Source organism: Ictalurus punctatus, chromosome 2, assembly GCF_001660625.3.
Source record: "Ictalurus punctatus breed USDA103 chromosome 2, Coco_2.0, whole genome shotgun sequence".
Lineage (NCBI taxonomy): Eukaryota > Metazoa > Chordata > Actinopteri > Siluriformes > Ictaluridae > Ictalurus > Ictalurus punctatus.
In genome coordinates, this window is record NC_030417.2 from 12,698,867 (window position 1) to 12,720,755 (window position 21,889).

Here is a 21,889-nt window from a genome sequence, read left to right on the forward strand (position 1 = left end):
GTTGACTCTCCTGCTGTCTGGAAAAAGGTACCAAAGCATTCGGGTCCTCAGGGCCAGACTGTGTAACAGCTTCTTCCCCAAGCCACCAGACTCTTCAATACTCCGAGACTGGACTCGCACAAACATGCACACTCACTCATACTGAACTGAACCATCCCACTCTCCTTGCAATTTTTGCACATTTCTCTACTGACTACCTGTATTTTTTCTGTTACTGTACTTATAAAAATATTATGTTTAATTCCTTGTCACCATTATATTCTTTACCTAGCTGCTACTGCAATAACTGCTATGTCTACATGTAGTTAAAGCTAACCTACCGAATACTGTCATGTTTATATACACGACGTTTTTTATTAGATTGTTATTTTTATGGAAGCTACACGGTCACTTACTGTGCCCATTGTCCTATTTTAGTAGCTACTGTACTGTCTTGTGGTGTTTGTGTACATTTGCACATGCACATTATGTAGAATGTGTAGGTCTTATTTAGTTACGTCTCATGTGGTTAGTGTGTTGTTTTTTGTAGCAGCAGGGTCCTGGAGGAACATTGTTTCGTTTCACTGTGTACTGTACCAGCTGTATATGTTTGAAATGACAATAAAAGCAACTTGACTTGACTCCCTGCTGATGAAACGCATCCCCGCAACATCATGCTGCCACCACCATGCTTCACGGCTGAGATGGTGATCTCAGGGTCATGAGCAGTCTTGGGATTGTGCCAAGTGTAGCGCTTTGTGCCAAAATTTCAAATATTCTCACCAGGGAAACGAGGACAGGTATTCTCAAGTCCCCAACATCTCTTTTGGCAAACTCCAAACGGGATTTCATGTCTCACTAGGCTTGCAGAACACCCAGTATTGTGGAGTATCCAGGCTATGGTTATCGTATAAACAGCTGCTCGTCTCTGAGCTGTGGGTCTCTCCAGCTCCTTCAGAGTTCCCCATGTTTGGTTGCTTCTCTGATTAATCCCCTCCTTTCTTGGTTACTGACTTTTGGTGAAGGACTGCTTGTGTATGTGGACCTTCCCCAAACTGTTGCCACAAAGTTGGAAGTACACAATTGTATAGGATGTCTTTGTATGCTTTAACATTATGAATTCCTTTCACTGGAACTAAGAGGCCCAAACCTGTTCCATCATGACAATACCCCTGTGCACAAAGTGAGCTCCAGGAAGACATGGTTTGCCAAGGTTTGTGTGGAAGAACTCGAGTGTCCCTGACCTCAACCCCACTGAACACCTTTAGGATGAACTGGAACACCGACTGCACCCCAGTCCTCCTCGCCACATCAGCGCCTGACTTTACTAAAGCTCTTGTAGCTGAATGAGCACAATTCCCCACAGCCACGCTCCAAAATCTAGTGGAAAGCCTTCCCAGAAGAGAGAAGTGTTTTTATAGCAGCAAAGGAGGGACTAAATTTGGAATGGGAAATGTAACATATGTTATTTTGACCATATAGTATATGTTCTGTAACAAACAGGTGTAGTTATATTGAGATCATGTAACAGTTTCACAACAATGGGAATGAACATGCAACCATAATGTCTCATGTTTATTTTATTTATAAATAATTTGACACTATTCTAATATGACCACTTTATTAGGAACACCTGTATGCCTGCTCTGTCAGCAATTATCCAATCATGTGGCAGCTGGGTAATGTGTTGATTTTCTGGGTAATGTGTTGAAACAGTCTCTAGTTAAGGCTCCTGTTAAAAAATTATTCATTTTTGTGTTGTTTAAATCTGGCACATGATAAAAGAAGCAAAAGTAGGTGTGAAATTATGTGGGATGTACAATAAAGTATATCATTTAAATCATCGGTACAACTGAATCAGCTCGCTCGCTCTCTCTCATGGAAGTTGGGGGGGGGGGTGTGTATCTTACAACGCTACCAAAGAAATACAAACTGCAACTAAATCCTATGGAAGCCTGTTTCCTTTATTTCTCACAATTGTGACTTTATATCTCACGATTCTGACTTTTTTTCTAGCAGTTTTGAGTTAACGTCTCACAATTCTGAAGTTTTTTCTCACAATTACGAGTTCATTTCAGGTACTGTGTTAAGTGGACATCTACATGGTAAAGTCAGAATTGTGAGTAAACTGGTCATTGTGAGAAATAAAGTCCAAATTGCGTGATGTGAACTCGTAAATTTGAGAACAGATTTCAGAATTGTTGAGCATGCGCTAGCGTCTGCTATTCCTTGTCTTGACTAGGTGATGAGTGTAGTGCATATATAGCCTATTTACAGGGAATGATTGATTTTGTCTGTGCATTGTTTGTAATTAAATGTCAAGTGGATGTCTAAGTTGCGAGCAAAAAAAAGTCAGAATTGTGAGATGTAAACTTTTGATGTAGTTGTGAGAACGTCAAAACTGTGGAACATGAACTCAAAATTGTGAGATATAAAGTCACAATTACTGTTTCTATTTACCCCCCCCTCTGTGGTGGAAACAGTCCTGCTGAAAAAAAAACCCCAATAGAAACCATCCATCCGTCCATCTTCTATACCATTTATCCTTCAGGGTCGCGGGGAACCTGGAGTCTATCTCAGTGAGCATCGGGCACAAATCGGGGTACACCCTGGACAGGGTATAGAAACCATTACAGAAATTCTAATGGTTTCCACTACAAATACCATTACAAACCATCCGCTAACCATGAAGACCATTACCATTATTGGTCCTTAATGGTATCCACTAGACATAACGTGCCACCAACAGAAGACGACAAATCAGTAAACCAGTAGAGACCCACAGGGGCCAATACAGTTTTCGTTAAAACCAATACAATTCCCATTATAACCATTACCATATTATTGGTCCTTAATGGTATCCCCTAGAAATAACATGCCACCAACAGAAGATGACAAATCAGTAAACCAGTAGAGACCCAAAGAGGCCATTACAGTTTCCATTAAAACCAATACAATCCCCATTATAACCAAGAAAACCATTACCATTATTGTTCTTTAATGGTATCCACTAGACATAACATGCTACCAAGAGAAGACGACAAATAAGTAAACCAGTAGAGACCCACAGGGGCGATTACCGTTTCCGTTAAAACCAATACAATTCCCATTATAACCATTACCATATTATTGGTCCTTAATGGTATCCACTAGACATAACATGCCACCAACAGAAGACGACAAATCAGTAAACCAGTAGAGACCCAAAGAGGCCATTACAGTTTCCATTAAAACCAATACAATTCCCATTATAACCTTGAAAACCATTACCATTATTGGTCCTTAATGGTATCAACTAGAAATAACGTAGGCAACCAGAAGGCATTAAATTACCACAGGGACATTACACTTTCCATTAAATCCAATACAATTCCCATTATAACCATTAAAACCATTACAAATCACATGAAGGGGGTTTTTTTTTCAGCAAAAATCCAGAAACAGTGTTTATTAGGCATTTCAAACGCCTCTAAAGTTTTCCGACTCAACGTAAAATTTAGCTCCAATATAAAAAGAAATAAAAGAAAATATTTAGATTTCCGGTTTACTGTAATGAATCTGCACCTTTTTTCAGGGTCACGTTACATGATGTTTAATTACGACCTACGATTGCACCGTGTTCTCTGTGTGTTTTTCTGGGACAGGGGAAATGTTTTGTCGTGTTTAAAGTGAATTTGTGTGTCTTCCTTCTGTGCTCGGGTGACAAACTTGACAAACTTGATCTCTTTTTTTCCCTCTTCTTCTTCTTCTCCTCCTCCTCACACACTGATACCCGGAAACACCTCAAGACTGAAACCAGCGGTTTCACAGCTCCAGAGCACTGATTTCACGAAGGCTTCACGAACTAGACTTAGTAAGGTTTTAGACTAAGCGTCACGACGAGTGTAAGTACGAATACTTTTTCACCTCATGAAGCTTGTTTTGTTTATTAAAAAAAAAAAAAAAAGAACTTGTTTGACAACAACGCGTCTGTTTCCGGCTGCTGGTGCGCGTGAAGCCTAACTTTACAGTGTAGCTCACATCATCATGGTGCTGTGACAAGAGCGTTTTATAGAGACAGTTACACATGAGGACGGTTACTGGTCGGGAATGTGATGATAGCCAGCCTTGATATGTGCTTAAGTCTTGATAAGCTTTCTGTAAAGAGGGGAAATGTCACAGCACTGTGTTTGTGAAAGCTTTCTTGGACCCACCGGTCAGACATTTCACCATGTTACAGCCACTAACAGGGTTATACTTAACCAGTTCATTTGTTGTTGTTTGTTTGTTTGTTTGTTTTTATTACAAAAGGAAGTACATACCCTGCTGAAAAAACAAACAAACAATAGAAACTATGACAGAAATTCAAATGGTTTCTACTACAAATACCATTAAAACCATCACCATATTATAGGTCCTTAATTGTATCCATTAAAGACCTTAATGATTTCTGTTGTTGTTGTTGTTGTGTTTTCTTCAGCGGGGTAGGTAAAGTTTGTCCCGACAGTCTGAAAGTTTGAAACTATTTCGTAAGCTTCAGTGGTATGAAGTTGAAAGAAAGAAAGGGCGACTGATGGAGAGAAAGATAAATGGTTACTGGTAGAGAGATAGGTGACAAATAGAGTGAGACAAGTAGAACGTCAGATGGAGTGAGCGAGTGACACAAGTAGATAGATGGAGAGAGTGTTATTAGTAGGAGTGAGAGTGATACAGAAATAGATGCAGGGTAGATTGATAAAGAAATATGGAGCGAGAGAGAGAGTGTGGAGAACGCACTACTGGTAGATTGATAGAGAGATGGATGGAGAGAGTGGCATTGATCGTTAGATAGATGAAATGAGAGTCTGTTACAGGTACACTGACAGAGGGAGAGATAGATAGATAGATAGACAGACAGACAGATAGATAGATGGATGAAGTGAGAGTCTCTGTTACAGATACACTGACAGAGGGAGAGGGAGACAGGAGGGGCTTCAGACTATGTGCACACAGGTGTGTGAGAGTTTTGATAGTTGGAGTTTCAGTCATGAACATTCTGAACCAGACTCTGGTCATTCCATCATCGTAAGTCTATGGGAGTTTTTGGGAATTTGCAATGAGTAAAAACAACAACAACAACAACAACAACAACCAAACAAACAAAAACCCAGATTGAAACTTCAGAACAGGCTGAAGGTCAGTGGCTAGTTTGGTGCATGTAACTTGAAAGCTCTAGGAGGAGTTGCGTTTAGTATTTGGAGTCTCATAATAATAATAATAATAATAATAATAATAATAATAATAATTATAGGAAGAAGAAGAAGAAGAAGCTTCTGTGGCCAAACATCCCCATAGGTTTTGCAGTGTGTCTGAGAGGACGTAAGCGATCCTTGGTTATTCAGCATACGTTTTGTGTCAGGTTGTACATTGTGACACGTAAACATGAACATCTCAAATCAGATTTTTTTGTATGCTTTAAGATTCCTCTCCACTGGAACTAAGCAGTCTAGCCCAAACACGTTCCAGCATGACAACGCAAGGTCCATACCAGCATAGTTTGCCACAGTTGGTGAGGAAGAACCTGAGTGTCCTGCACTGAGCTCTGACCCTCAACTCCACTGAACACCTTCAGGATGAACTGGAACACCAACTGCACCCCCATTCGTCCTCGCCCCCATGTCAATACCAAACTTCAGTAAAGCTCTTGTGGATGAACGAGCACAAATCCCCACAGCCACAGTCCAAAATCTAGTGGAAAGCCTTCCCAGAAGAGTGGAGGCTGTTGTAACAACAAAGTAGGGGTCTTCTGAAAAACTCGATCCCTTACCTACATGTTTCTTCAAACAGATTATTCCAGAAGTAATCAAACCCCTTCTATCCATCCATCCATCCATCCATCTTCTATACCGTTTATCCTCTTCAGGGTCACGGGGAAACCCCTTCTAAAAATATTCAATTCTTCCCTTAGTACTGGCTACGTAAAGTCATTTAAACTAGCAGTTATTAAACCCCTGATTAAAAAATCCTGAACTCAACCCCTATCAATTGTCCAGCTATAGGCCAACATCACATCTCCAGTCTTTATCTCCAAGATCTTAGAAAAGTTTGGTGTTCCTCAAGTTTCTGTTTTAGGCCCACTGCTTTTTCTTTATAGACGCTACCTCTGGGTCAAATTATTTGTAAACATGGAAGGGTTACGAGGCCATGACTCGGGCCTCGGCAGACAAGGATACAGTCAGGCTCACGGTGTCAATGCAGCTGAAAGACCTCAGGGTTGATTTGGGCCTCTGCTGTCAGTGATGCCTTTAACCAGATACCGTTTCCATTTTCCTGTCTGGCTCAGTCTCTCTTCTTCCTCTTCTGCAAGCCACTGAAATTCTTTGTATATTCTGGCTTGAATCGATACAGCTCTGGACCATTTCGAAAAAGAATTATGTTACTTGATAGCTTGACAGTTCTTCCACTCCAGTCTTAACAAAGCATGTTTTCATGGAGTTTGCATTGTGCACAGGGGTATTGTCATACTGGAACATGTTTGGGCCCCTTAGTCCCAGTGAAGGGAAACTGTAATGCTACAGCATACGAGGACATCCTATACAATTGTGTGCTTCAAACTTGACTAACAGATTTGGAGAAGAACCAGATATGGGTGTGATGGTCAGGTATCAACAACCTTTTTGTTGTTGGTTGTAGGTAGTGCAAGCTAACATCAATCTCATCAAAGCTGAAGTGTCATGGTGTAGCAGTGAGTTCTTTTGTGAAGCTCTCTTCTGAGATCTGGCCGTAACACAAGATTGTTTAGGAAGTTCAACCTCACTTTGTCTTCCACTGGTTTTCTCTTTCCAAGGTGTGCTTGAAATGGAAAGTCAGAAGCAGGTGATCGAGAGACTTAGGGCTGCGTTCCGGTCCGGCACGACCGTACCCCTCCATTTCCGACTCACTCAGCTGGAGGCTCTGCTGTCTTTACTAGAGGATAACGAGGCACAGATCTTGGAGGCGTTGCATAAAGACCTCACCAAGGTACATGCACACGCATACACACCATGCATACGCTTTCTAATGGCTGCTCAGGTCCACCATAATCATCTCGGATGTTTCTGCAGCCCAAGTTTGAAGCAGTGATGTCAGAAATCGACTTGGTGGCCAACGAGCTTCGTTATACCATCTGTAACTTGGAAGCCTGGTTGCAGCCGAGCTATGTGGGCAAAAACCTGGTAAGTAATGTGTATGGTGTAACTTTTGAGTGATGGATTTTGCTTCTGCTTTTGTCTTTTTTTTTTTTCCCTGTTCAAACAAACACCAAAGCTACAGAACCAAACCAATTGTGAAATGCTTCCGTCATGACCAAGTTAGATATATTCCAGGTGCTGTTACACAGCATTAAGTACATTAGCGACACATCTGTGTTTCTCTCTCTCTCCCATTTTCTTTGCTTGTATATTAGGCAACAAAACTAGATGACTGCTTTGTACGCAGAGAACCATTAGGCGTTGTTTTGATCATCGGTGCATGGAACTATCCTCTCCAGCTCATTTTAGCACCACTGATTGGTGCTATTGCTGCAGGTAGACATACAGTATTTTTTTGTTTTTTTTTCCCCCTAGAAGTTGTATAGATTATAAAGGGAAACTCTTTTCAAATATTTTCTTTAAGGGAAAATTACATTTACATTTATTAATTTAGCAGATGCTTGTATAGAAAGTGACCTATAAATTGATCTTAGCACTTAAGGGTTAAAACCCTCTAGTGCTTATAAATTTGCACAGCCCTTGCAGAATCTGCAAAATGTTAATTAAAAAAAAAGAGGGATCATTAAAATTGCATTTTGTTTATTTATTTAGTTCTGCCCTGAATAAGCTGTTTCACATAACAGATGTTTACATATAGTCCACAAGATGCAATAATAACTGAATTTACACAAATGAACCAGTTTATAAGTTTACATACGCTTGATTATTAATACTGAGTGTCGTTACTTGGATCATCAACGACTGATGTTCAAGAAGGTGACATGATATATTAAGAGCCAGGGGGGTGTAAACTTCTGAACAGGATGATCGGTGTAATTTTATTATTGTTTAAATATTTTATATATATATATATATATATATATATATATATATATATATATATATATATATATATATATATATATATATATATCATTTAGTACCACCCTTCAGAAGCTACATTAGATGTTTAAATGTTTCCCAGAAGACGAAATAATAACAATTTACACCAATCATCCTGTTCAAAAGTTTATCCCCCCCCAATCATGTTACCTTCTTGAGCATCAGTGAATGTTTGCACCTTTTGTAATAGTCGTGTACGAGTCCCTCTGTTGTCCTCAGTGTGAAAAGATGGATCTCTACATCATATAGTCACTGATGGAAAGGGGACAAATATACAGAAGATGCTGGAAAAGTAAAGAATGTGCAGGACCTGGAGGATTTTTCTGAAGAACAGTGGGCAGTTTAACTGCTCAGAACAAACGAGGGACTCATGAAAACTATCACAAAACATAAACACAGTCACTGATCATCCAGGTAACGACACTCAGTATTAATAATCAAGTGTATGTCAACTTTTGAACTGGTTCATTTGTGTAAATTCAGTTATTATTGTGTCTTGTGGACACAATATGTAAACATCTGTTATGTGAAATACCTTATTCAGGGCAGGACTAAACAAAAAAACAATGCAATTTTTATGATCCCTCTTTTTTAAAATTATTAACATTTTGCAGATTCTGCAAGGCGTATGTAAATTCATGAGCACAACTGTATTTTATTGCGTAGGCAACTGTGCTGTTCTGAAGCCCTCAGAAATCAGTCAAGCAACCGAGCAACTCCTCTCAGAGCTGATACCTAAGTACCTGTCTCAGGTAAGGCCATTTTGTTTTTGAATTTCTTACACTAAAACTTACTACCAAACATGACTAATGAGTCACTGCGCTTCCTTTAGTTTATCCAGGATGCTTTTGAATGACAAAAAAAAAATTTTATAGAATAAAATTGCAGTAACTCAAGACTGGCCTTTCTCAACCTTCTGCTGACATTTGAGCAACATTTCATTTAGTACATGCTTTAGCTCTCTGTACAACTTTCCTGTTTGTTCCACGACTCTTTTTCAATTGCTCGGTCAGGAATGCTTCGCTGTTATTTGTGGAGGAGCAGAGGAAACCAAATTATTGTTGCAGAACAGATTTGATCACATTTTCTACACAGGTAGGTGTGAGCCACTGTAAGACAGATGTTTTTTTTGTTTGTTTGTTTTTGTTTTTATAAAAACTGGTTAGACTGATTCATTGACATTGTGACTCCTTTCTCATTTTCCTTAAATCCCCTTGACGTCCGATCAGGCTCTCAGGCGGTGGCACGAAAGATCCTCCAGGCAGCCGCAGTGCACCTCACCCCAGTCACTCTGGAGCTGGGTGGGAAATGCCCGTGCCTCATTTACGGCCGCGTAGACATCAAGACTGCCGCAAAGAGGCTTGTATGGGCCAAGTTTTTCAATGCAGGGCAGAGCTGTGTGGCACCAGATTATGTCCTGTGCACAGCAGAGATGCGAGATGCACTAATTCCCATGATTATAGAAGCCTTGCAGAGCTTCTATGGGTCTCAGATTCAGGAGAGCCCAGACTATGGCCGAATTGTCACTGATAGACACTGGAACAGACTCATGAAGCTCCTGGAAAAGTCTCAAGGAAAGGTGGTTATAGGAGGAGAAGGTGTGAAGGAGGACAAATACATCGGTGAGAAAATATGAGCTGGGGAGTGTGGAAATAATCATTTCTCTAATTTATATCGTTTTGTTTGCAGTCATGGTTTATTGATTTTATTTGTATGAATCTCAGAAAACTGATTGAGACAGACCCTTATTTGCAAAGGATGTGAGGTACTTTAAAAAGTAGACGGTAGCAATGGAAACCTAAAAGCTAATAATAGGAAAGTGAAATAGAAAAAAAAAAAAAAAAGCCCGGCTAGATTTGTACTGCAATTTTATTGCTGATCTGTCCTACTCATCCTCCTCTCTTCCTGTCTCCAGCTCCAACAGTGACTGTGGACTTGCCAGAATCAGACGCTCTAATGCAAGAGGAAATTTTTGGCCCCATTCTTCCCATCATCACTGTGGAGTCTCTAGAGCAAGGCATCCGTTTCATCAACGAGAGAGAGAAGCCACTGGCACTCTATGTTTTTTCTGATCAGTCTCAGGTAGGAAGCCAGGACACTTCCAGACCTTTTGACTGAATATGAGCTGAAAAAGAAGGGAAATTCACCTTATTACACAGATATACACCCAGTTGGCAGATTATTAGAGAAAGGTATCTTATACCTACCATTATTAGATATCATACATGTGCACTTTTGTAGGTATACAATAGATACAGATGCATAACTGCCCATTTATTGCTTAAACCAGCAGTGGCGCTGAGATGAAAATCTTAGCTGTGCATGATCATGCACACACCATGTTAGTGCCCCTGCCATGGAAAGAATGATCCACAACCTAAATAATATCTGCTGATAAATTGTGCATATTGTACCTATATGGAAAGAGTACCTGATAAAATAGCCAGTGAATGTAGATATAAGCCACATGTATAAACTGGAAACTGTGTACAATCGAAGCCAAATGTTTACATACACCTGGGCTAAAAATATTCAATCTCATTTTTTCACAACTCCGAACATGTTATGATAGATTTCTTTTGGCAAAGCAAATGGGGGCATCTACTTTGTTCACATCAGAGGTCGTTTAAAAACACTCGATTCACTACATCAAAATTCCAATGGCTCAAAGGTTTCCATGCATCTGTACAAACGAAATATACAAACTTTGGGACCACACTGACACTGCATCGTTCAGGAAAGAGCCACATATTTTGGTCCAAAAGGTTGAACTGAACCCAAAGACGACAACAAAGAAACTGGTGAAAGGAGTTTGGAGGCATCAGGTGCCAAAGTATGTACATCCACCATTAAAAGAGTACTACATCGTCATGCCTTGAAAGGCTGTTGTGCAAGGAAGAATCCCTCACTCTAAAGCCAGACTGAAAATTTGCAGGTGATCAGCATCCTTTTGGAGGAGTACTCTCTGGTCACATGAAACAAAATGGAACATAATCATCAGCACTTTGTACGGCATAAAAAGGGTAGCTTTTATTCCAAAAGAACAACATCTCAATGATGAAGCATGGGGGTGGCAGCATCAAGTTCTGGGGTGTTTTATTGGAACAGAGACTGGTGCACTTCCCAAACAAAAGGTATCACGAGGAAGGAGGATCATCTAGAAATAGTGACGCAAAACGTCAAGACATCAAGCTAGAAAGTCTCAAACCTGGTCGCAACTGAGACTTCCAGCAGGACAATGATCATTGACATACCTCCAAAGTTGTAACAAAATGATTTAAAGACAACAAAGTGAACATTTTGGCCATCACAAAGCCCTGACCTGAATAACATAAAACATTTTGGGCACTGGACTTAAAAAGTATGATTGAGGAAGCTTGGCAATGCCACCAAATGAGTGACCCACTCAAAATCTGATCTTGTAAATAAAAGCTGAAACGAATCTCTCTTTTAGAGATTATTTTGACATGATTTCTTATTGAAATAAGGTTGACTGAGTTGTGAAACGTTGAATTCGAATGTCTTTACCCTCGGTGTATGTGAACTTCTGGCCTGAACTGTATGTGTACAGTATGTGTATTTATACCATGGCATTACTGAATTCTCAAATCTGATTGGTCAGAGGACGATCATTTTTCTATAACAGTAATTCCAGCTGCACACCAAATCACGAGTTCATATTAATACGCTCGATCTAATGCGTCATCATATACGTTATTTTTTTCTAGAGTAACTTACACAGGGAATTACAGGTGTACCCTCCACAAAGTGTAATTGTGAAATGTTATTTAACAAGGAAAAATGTATAATCGTTGATATTGCGAAATTTTCTCAGAGACATTTAACATTTATGGAAGGAGTCTCCAGTGTCAGCACTTTTTCAGTGTTTGCTGTTTCTCAGTAATGAGTGGAGAGGAGGTGAAGGAACGACTTATTATAACTGCTATAATGTGTTAATAGGAACCAAGTTGCTTCGAGGAAGTTCCACTATCTAAAATGTAACTATAAATTGATTTAAAAGAAAGAAAGAATTTTGCGTGGCAAATTGTTGTGGTGTAAGAGGAATAAAACAATTTGGGCATGATGTTACTGGAAAATAATCACCTTCAACATAATCAACAATTTGTTCCCAGGTGGTGAATACAGTATTGGAGCAAACCACCAGCGGAGGGTTTTGTTCAAATGACGGAATAGTTCACATGACACTTCCTGGTTTGCCTTTTGGAGGAGTTGGTAAGTGTGCAACTGTCATAGACCAGTGTATCAATTGTGCTGTATTTATCCATATGTTTTGGATTCCCATAGAAACAGGTCATCTCTTTTAGAGTTTTATGGTGATACAATTGTAAATGTGAATTAAAATATTCAGTATATGTATCAAAATTATTAGCTATATAAATTTAACCACGTAAAAATTTTCTTCCCGTTTGCTGAATAATCTCTTCTACTTTAAAAAAAAAACAAACATATAAAAGGTAATGAATAGGTAATGACTCAGATAGGATATGACTTATGTATGCAAGGCATACTAAAGATCTTTTGTTAACCTTAATCCCAACTGGCATGTTCAGGTGCAAGTGGGATGGGCAGCTATCACGGCCGCTGGGGTTTTGAGACGTTCAGCCACAGACGTGCGTGTATGCTGCGAGGCTGGGGGCTCGAGCGCATCGGCGCGTTACGTTATCCCCCATACCAAGAGTCGAACCTGGGTTGGCTGCGCTGGGCCACGCAACTCAAAAAGAAAGGCTGGGGAGGGTGCAGTGTCATGTGACTCTGGTCCTGTTTGCTTTTAACCGTAACTTACTTTCTTGCTTGGTCAATGGAAGGAAACCAAGCAAACAAAAAGCATTCAAGAAATAAAAGCTATGCACTCATTGTGTGCTGCACTCTGTGGAATTCAAACGACACTTTTCTTCTTTCTTCCCTTAATTACTTTCTATTAGATAACAGTCTTTCAAGGGTGACACACCCTGCATTACTGTGTCCCAATTAAAAGTAAATGTTACATGTATTCAAACTAATGTTACATATAGCATCATGTAAATAATCAGTCAAAAGTACATGAATTTGCATTTGTGTGTTTATACTTTTCAACTATCTTTCAAAATAAAACCCTATACACGTCAAGTTGTTTTTATTGGTGATCCTGATTAGTAAAAATCACAAGGCTTTTTGTACATCACATATGAGTAAGATGAAGTCCCATAGTGTTATTGGGACTTGTACTTGTCCATAATGGTTTGACTTCATGTTGTCAGTATTTACTGTCCCAGGCTGAGGCTTGATCAGTACAGTGTGATACACACAACCCAGGCTCACATTTGGATATCAGACAGACAGTACCAGTGGCTGAGCCCGATCACTGACCGGTACGCCACGTCACGGTTCAGGTTTGTAAGAAGAAGGTGGACTGGCCCCAGACTGGGCCAATTCTGAGACTGAGGGTTCGGAGGGGATAGAGGGGCTGGGTGAGGTGGTTGGTTGCTTCTGGACCAGCTCTGGCTCATCTTTCCCAGCCTGGGGAGGGTGGACCAGGACCCTGTCAATGATCCCAAAGTCTTGTGCCTCCATAGGACTCATGTATCGGTCTCTCTCCATCACACTCTCTGTGGAGGAAGAACAAATGACCAAGGCAAAGCTATCAGGTAAATGTGTCTGACAGTGCTTAATCATTCAGGAACATTAGTGAATGACTAGTAAGAGTAAGTCATGACATCAAGACTCACGAAGCACAGTGCAGCTTGAATCTGGCCTCTCACTAGAACATAGGTCTACTCACATGTCTCAACTTATTAATGAATAAAAGATCAACACAGTGCTTTGGATAAGTATTCACCCCCTTGAACTTTTCCACTTTTGTAGTGTAAAAACCTGGAACTGAAAATGTTCCTCATTGGGATTATATGTAAACTATGGAAGACTGGAGAGAAGAAAGCCATTACTGAAAAGGAAAAACAAAACAAACAAACAAAAAAACTCCCCTGTTGGAGACCCAGCAACCCTTTAAATTTTTTGGCCTTGGCACAAAGGGCTACGTTTGCTGGAATGCTCAACCCAGCATCCCCACAGTGAAGCACGAGGTGGTAGCATAATGTTGTGGTCATGCTTCTCATCAGGCACTGGAAAACTTGTCAGGGTTGAGAGGGAAGTTGGATTGAGTCATATACAGGGGAATCCTAAAAGAAAACCTGTTCCCGTTTGCAAGAGAGTTGAGACTGTGGCATAACTCGTGACATAACAGAACAATGGCACATACTGCCAAAGCTACACTGGATGATCGAGTGGCCCGGTAAAAACCCAGACCTCGATACGGTTAAAAATCAGTGGAAAGACTTGAAAATTGCTGTTCACCAACAGTCTCCATCTAATCTGACAGAGGCTGAGCAATTTTGTCAAAATGGGCAAAAAATATCAGGATCCAGATGTGCAAAGCTAATTGAGGCATACTCCAGAAGACTTGTAATTGTAGCCAAAGTGGTTGTATCAGGGGGATAAATACCTGTGCAACCAACAAGTATCTTCTTTTTGGTTAATTAACCTTTGTTTCACAATTAAAAACAAACAAACATGGAAAAGTGGGGGGAAAAAGTGCAAAGCACTGTAAATACTGTCCTAAGCAGTAACTTTCTCTGTACACTTCATAGGCATCGGGATATATATTTTTCTTTTCAATATACAGTGTGATATGCTATAAGCCTTCTTCACAAAAACAGTACCTATAGTTTCCAGAGGTTGCCCTGTATGTTTACTGTAGATGTTGTTAATCTGTCTCTTAAGCTTGAGAATCTCCTCGGCCTGGATGGCGATGTCTGTTGCTTGACCCTGAAATCAATCAATCAGAAAGTTTTAAGATGCTCCCAAAAACAAACAATTAAAACACTGTACGAATCCCATTGTTTTTCATACCCTGGCCCCTCCAGAAGGCTGGTGCATCATTATGCGCGCGTTGGGCAGCGAGTGCCTCATACCCGCAGTGCCTGCAGCCAGCAGTAAGCTGCCCATGCTAGCAGCCTGGCCTACACACCATGTAGAGATCGGGTTGAGGATGTACTGCATAGTGTCATAGATTGCCAGCCCTGCTGTAACCACACCACCTACATGTAAATGAGAGAAATTAAATAAACAAGTAGTACACAAAGCAAACAGGTCTAGTTCTTCTTGTTTCTAATTTGCCTTAACATACATTTCAAACAGGAAGGAAGATATTGAAAAAAAAAACCCAAACTATTACAGATATTTGACCTTGCTGTGACCTCAGCACTGTTTGGCTCAATTCCAAAATGTAATCAGTTCATCTCAATCGTTCTTGAGATAACTGCACTAACGAGAATCTCTGACGCACGCAAGGACGCTTACAGAACATAAAAGGATGCAAGAATTACTGATGTGTTCCTGGAAAACCAGAATTTGAGCAGAATTAAATATTCAAATCCAGGTCCCCTTTTTTGGTTTTCTTTGATGAAATGGTCCATCCATCCAAATGACTTACTCAGCAGCTGAGAGCAAAAGGTTGCATCCCCATGGTTTATGAATGGTGGAGGAACAGTAAATATACTTCTAATTTTGGAGTTTAAATAAGTGTCTACTTAAAGCTGTTTTATTTATTAGCTTGCTAGCTAAGTGTATTTTCTTCATGAACGCTTTGATCAAGTTGTTGGTCATGTACCATAGCGAAATGAGTTCCTAAATGGTCTAAATACTAGCTGTGAAATGATCTACGACACACACGCAACATTATTTACACTGTAGAGATGGAAGCGGACAAATTTAGCTAACGGAACAAAATCTGCTAAATTAATCTGTGTTTATTTAATATAACAGTGATTAGTGATCAGACAAATGAAGAGCAAAGCTGAGGCTCCTGTTTGTCAAATACTGTGACTGACTTTTACCTCACGAGAAGAGACTAGAGAGACTGATGGATGATGATGCTGAACAGAGCGATTGCTTTCCATCACAAGCTTATACTCTTTGCTTAAGTGAGTGGGTCATATACATTACATATATATTCTGTATTACAGGGGTAACGTTAAATGTCAAATGAAATGCTAATTAAATCAATATAGAGCAGTTAGAGCCTTTAGAAAAGAAGTGTGTTGGTGTCTTAATTTGTTTTTCTTCTTCCAATTCTGGAGCTAAACCAGACTGAATAATGCTTGAACTTGATGTGCAAAAGAGAACTGTATTTCAGTTCAGGAAATCACACCATTTTCAAAATTTGATATAGTAGGAAATGTCCAAATTTCACAATGTGAAGAACAGGGAACTATCTTGGTTTTATCATTCGGGTACGCAAACTTTTGCACTCGATTGTACATATACTGATGACCAAAGTGTCTTACCAGGACTGTTGATGTACATGTGAATAGGCTTGTTGTTGCTCTCTGACTGAAGGAAAAGCAGCTGTGCGATCACCAGACTTGCCACCGAGTCATCGATCTAAAAGCGGGGACAGAGAAGAGAGTGGACAAATGGGATCAGGAGAGTTTTTTTTTTTTTTTAAATGAGAATCTTCCTTAGACTCATGTAATGTTTGGAGATACTTACTGAACCCATTACACAGATGATTCTCTCCCTCAAAAGGCGCGAGTAGATATCGTATGCACGTTCCCCTCGGCCCTGAGAAATGAAGGAAAGAGTTGATGCTTGATCTAAAAGAAATCTGACTGATCTAAAGCAAATACTTGTATATACGGCAGAACTCAGTGAGTTGAGCAGGCCATCCCGGGTTTCCCCAGAGTTGAGGGGTGTTTTCTTTGTTTTTTCCTTGATGGAGGTTGGGAATTACGAGTTACATCCTGTAGCTGAATGCAGCATTATCCCTCACTACATCTCTAAATGTCTAATGAGAGTGATGCAGCGGTGCTTTAATCTCTTAATCTGTCCACGTGGATCACCTCCTCATCTGTAAACTCTGCTCAAACAGTTCCAAAGCTTCACCTTTCATGCTAATACCGCCAACACCATTGCACTTGTCATCTAACTAGCCGAGTCGACGTCGCTGGAAAACAGCGAGTGAGAAAAGAAGTGCACTCTTTTGTTTTTAGGAGCTAAAAGTGAAATCTCGACATTAGCGCAGCACACGAGGACCAACTTCTCACAGTAATAACAAAACATACAGCACCCACCAACAAATCAGAACATCACAAATATTTCAGCATGAATACAGTCCCCTCCAAAACTATTGGAACATCGAGGCCAATTGATCTGTTTGTGCTATACACCAAAAACATTTGGGCTTGAGATCAAAAGAAAGATATGACATGAGTGTTTAGGATTTCAGCTTTTATTTCCTCGTATTTACATCTAGATGTGTTAAACATAAAACATTTTGTATTTAATATTTATAACAACATAACAATATAACACCACTTAATATTTGGTTGCATATCCCTTGTTTACAGTAACGGTATCAATCCTGTGACTCACTGACACCACCAAATTGTTGGTTTCTTCTTTTGTGATGCTTCTCCAGGCTTTTACCACAGTCTCTAATCAGTTGTTGTTTGTTTCAGGGAGGGTTTCCCATTCAGTCTCTTCTTCAGGAGGTGAAATGCCACTGAACTGGGTTAAGGTCTGGTGATTGATTTGGCCAGTCTAAAACCTTCCACTTTTTCTCCCTGATAAAGTCCTTTGTTGTGTTGGCAGTGTGCTTTGGATTACTGTCTTGCTATCTTTTCTTTTTCAGGACATTCCAAATTGTTGTATTGGCTACACCCAATTTTTTGCAATGTCTCTGATAGATTTTCCCTCTTTTTTCAGCTTCAAAATGGCTTGCTTTTCTCCCATAGACAACGCTCTGATCTTCATGTTGGCTAAACCCAAGAGTAGACGTTCAGAGCTATTTACTGTTTAAACAATCAATTTAACAGGACACAGCTGGGTAACAAGAAACACCTGTCAGTCACATGTTCCAATATTTCTGCTCACCTACAAATTGGGTGATCTGATACAAAATGTGCTATGTTCTATGTCGTGTAAAAATAAGTATTGAAGTTGTTGTTGGCTTTTTTGACATATTTGGACAAGCAAGCATTTGAACCTCTTTGAAACTGTGCCTATTTATAAAGGTGATACACTATTAAATGGCACATAAAACTGACATTTTGTAGTAATTTTCACAATTTAAATTAACCCAACAAAAAAAAAAAACCCAGATCAGTCACATGGAAAAAATAAGTACACCCCACATTTATCCCACCTTCAAATTTATCACACCACAAAATTAAAATCAGGTGTTGAAGATCGGGTGTCAGTGATTAGAACCTGCGTAGGGAGTGCAGGTGGAACCGGCCTTTTTTATACCCCTCTCATATCTAATGTCTGGTGTTCCCTTTGTTATTGAGGTGTGTGGTGTCATCATGCCAAGATCTAAAGAGTTCTGTAAGGCCTTCAGAAAAAAAGTCTGTGGATGCCTATGAGTCTGGCAAGGGATTTAAAAAGATCTCAAAATACATAATTCCACTGTAAGGAAAATCATCTACAAGTGACGTAGATTTCAAATGACTCCACTTAGTCCAGGACTGACTGTCCCAGCAAATTCAGCCCGAGAGCAGACTGTCTGGTGCAAAAAGAATTCTCCAAAAACCACCAAATTTAATCACAGGACCTGCTAGTAAGTCTTGCAACTGTTTGTGTCAAAGTGCATTGCACAAATTTGACCTGCATGGGAGGCGTGCCAGGAATAGGCCTTTGCAAGACAACAGTTTGCCAATGAGCATATAGGCAAAGATCAGGCCTTTTGGAATAATGTGCTCTGGACAGATGAATCAAAGATAGAGTTGTTTGGCCACAGTAACAGCAGACATGTTTGGCACTGACCAAAGAGCTTTTTAGGAGAAGCACCTCATACCAACTAGAGCTGCAACAACTAATCGATAATAATCGTTTATGAAAATCGTTGTCAATGAATGTTGTTATCGATTAGTTGGTCTGCATTTACTCAATAGTTACTTCTGTTCCGAAAACATGATCCGGAGAGTAAATAATAAAGTTGTGTCCCAAATGACGTCCTATACACTGTGCACTCTACCGTCTAGTGCAGTGTTTCCGCCGACCCCTAGTGGTCAGTGGTGTAATTGCAGGGGGTCCGTAGGAAAGTTTTTAAATAATATTGGATATTTTTTGTTACATGTATCAAAATATATTCAAATGAGATGTTTTAAAATTTATCAGTTTGGTTATTCGTGTGCATTCACAAATTACAAATGAAATGATAATTTGCAAAAACCTATGAGTGGTAGACAAGTTCAAGTGTCGCATTAATTGATAAAATAAACAAAAGATAATTCAGAGAATCAAATTATATGTCACACCAACAATAAAATGTAATTGAACCTGGTATTTGTACCAATCCCTGGGGAATGACAGGTTCTACCAATCAACCAGGGATTCCTAGGACTGTAGAATTCTGTGCTTTTTGTGCATCCATAAAAAGTAATGCATATATATATATATATATATATATATATATATATATATATATATATATATATATGTGTGTGTGTGTGTGTGTGTGTGTGTGTGTGTATAAATTGTCCTAAATTATTAATATATATTCTGGTGTGTGCGTGTATTGGGTTCTTTACTGTCTTATATAATTGGACAAACAGTTGTGTAAAGTTTTAGTCTTACGTTTATATTTGTAACACTATTTATTTTAAATAAATAAAAAAATGGTACTGGAAGTTTGCCCCCGTCCAATTAATCGAAAAAATAATCAGTCAACTAATCGATTATGAAAATAATCGTCAGTTGCAGCCCTAATACCAACTGTGAAGCACAGTGGTGGAAATGTTATGGTTTGGGGTTGCTTTGCTGCCTCAGGGACTGAACAGCTTGCATTCATTGATTCAACTATGAATTCTGCATCAAATCAAAGAGTGCTTGAAGATAATGTGAGACTATCTGTCCAAAAATTGGAACCTTTTCAACAGGATAATGATCGTAAGCACACTAGCAAATCCACCAAGGAGTGGCTCAAAAAGAAATGGAGGGTTATGCAATGGCCTAGTCAAAGCCGGGATTTGAATCACATTGAAATGTTGTGGGGGGATTTGAAATGGGAAGTACATGCAAGAAAACCCTCAAACATCTTGCAACTGAAAGAATATTGCATGGAAGAGTGGTCAAAAATCCCAGCAAGCCTGGTGGACAATAATGCAAAACACCTACAAGAAATTATTTTTTCTAAAGGGAGCAATACAAGCTTCTGAGGCCAAGGGTGTACTTTTTCCACTGAAGAATATCGCATCTATTGATATTTCTGTTGAATAAATGATTCAAAAAGCTAAATTTCCTTGTGGTTTTGTTAATCACTGAGGCACTGTTTCAAAGATGAGCAAATGTTTGCTTGTCCAAATATGTCAACAACAAAAAAGCCAACAATTTCCATGGGGTGTACTTATTTTTTCACATGAAGAATGACCTGACTTGTGGGGGAAAAGTTCTCATTCCTGACGTGATGCCAGTGCTAGATCCCGACACTTCTACTGCTGTGGCTCCTCTCACCCCTCACTCCTGTTTATAATCCTACCAGAATACTGCAGACGTGTACCTAAAAAACTGCTGCTGTAATTACTAAGACCCTGAGCATCATCTCAACACACGTCCGGGTACCTGGAAGAGGATGACTTCCTGTCAAGGTTGTCTTCCTCACGTCTTCTCGGGGAGTTTTTCCTTGGCACCGTGGCCCCTGAGTGGTTCATTTGGGATCTACATTTACATTCTGTAAAGCTGCTTTGTGTCGATAATAAACCGCTGTACAAATCAAACTTTTAAGACACTGAAGCAGTCAATTCAGTGTGAATGGACTGAAATAGACTTACGGTCTGTTCCACAACGATGGGAATGAGAGGATTTCTCCACTGCGAGCTGAGATGAAATGACCGCGTGCTCTTCAGTGCAGATACACTACAGTGTAACACCCTCTGAAAAACACAGGGAAATTTCAGGGTCACAGTTTTAATAATAATAATAATAATAATAATAATAATAACGCCTGTATAAATGTTTCGAGTTGCAGCTCTAATGACTTCTAACTACTGTTCAGTCGGTCGTTAAAACGCGTATCGCGTTATAGCGTTGCTGCTACACGACAACACAAACACGTAAGCGATTATGTATTCGTACAAACTTAGATATTCATAATACGTTTATACTTACTCGTAATAACATGATGTTTATAAAGTGCAAAACCTGTCCGTTTGACCCAACCACCTGCCCCGGATGTAATTCTTTTGACCTGGCACGTGACGATGCAAAGTTAAAATCTTGAGCGCTAGATGGCATTAATGCTAGTTTAACTACGCGTACGTATACGCGTACGCGAGATGGCCGCCGCGCGTATCCTGCGTCGCCTGTGCACGTTCTAAGAAATGAACGAGTCCACGTGGTGCAACGCTAGCGTCAAACAGTGGAGGCAGTGCAGCACCACGTGACACCGTGTCCTCAAACACTTTCAGTGTTTTCATTTTCTGTATTAAAACACAAATTCTCGGACTCAGTACGTTGTTAATTGATTTATTATTTATACATAAACTCAAAACTATACGCAAGAATCCTCTACTGTCAATTTTGTGATAAATTATAATTCTTATGTCTGTGGCGCACAAAAAAATAGTTGAAAATGGCAAAAATTACTCTCAATGTATAACCTTATAAATGTTTGGTTTAATATATATACATGTATATATATATATATATATATATATATATATATATATATATATATATATATATATATATATATATATACACACATACATACATATATATATATATATATATATATATATATATACCATTTTTGTTGTTACTTT

At 39.5% G+C, this 21,889-nt stretch overlaps 2 protein-coding genes across 4 annotated transcripts; one reads left to right on the top strand and one right to left on the bottom strand.

The window, feature by feature from the left end:
- Nucleotides 1-3,586: 3,586 nt before the first annotated feature.
- Nucleotides 3,587-13,196, top strand: aldh3b1 (aldehyde dehydrogenase 3 family, member B1). Of its 3 annotated transcripts, XM_017457143.3 has the most exons (11): nucleotides 3,587-3,863; nucleotides 6,631-6,682; nucleotides 6,785-6,957; nucleotides 7,041-7,151; nucleotides 7,382-7,502; nucleotides 8,736-8,821; nucleotides 9,083-9,164; nucleotides 9,299-9,691; nucleotides 9,985-10,151; nucleotides 12,203-12,302; nucleotides 12,641-13,196. In XM_017457143.3, exons 3-11 carry the CDS (start codon nucleotides 6,796-6,798, stop codon nucleotides 12,838-12,840), a joined length of 1,422 nt encoding a protein of 473 aa, XP_017312632.1. In that variant the 5' UTR covers nucleotides 3,587-3,863; nucleotides 6,631-6,682; nucleotides 6,785-6,795; the 3' UTR covers nucleotides 12,841-13,196. The 3 variants fall into 3 exon arrangements, with proteins under 3 accessions (XP_017312632.1, XP_017312622.1, XP_017312651.1); XM_017457133.3 differs by lacking the exon at nucleotides 6,631-6,682 and having other exon boundaries at nucleotides 3,588-3,863; XM_017457162.2 differs by lacking the exons at nucleotides 3,587-3,863; nucleotides 6,631-6,682 and adding an exon at nucleotides 5,298-5,316.
- clpp (caseinolytic mitochondrial matrix peptidase proteolytic subunit) lies at nucleotides 13,187-21,386 on the bottom strand. The gene is made up of 7 exons (XM_017457174.3): nucleotides 21,234-21,386; nucleotides 20,897-20,998; nucleotides 16,617-16,688; nucleotides 16,412-16,508; nucleotides 14,976-15,163; nucleotides 14,786-14,891; nucleotides 13,187-13,675 (listed from the first exon to the last, which is right to left on the bottom strand). Exons 1-7 carry the CDS (start codon nucleotides 21,357-21,359, stop codon nucleotides 13,449-13,451), a joined length of 918 nt encoding a protein of 305 aa, XP_017312663.2. The 5' UTR covers nucleotides 21,360-21,386; the 3' UTR covers nucleotides 13,187-13,448.
- Between the last annotated feature and the right edge of the window lie 503 nt (nucleotides 21,387-21,889).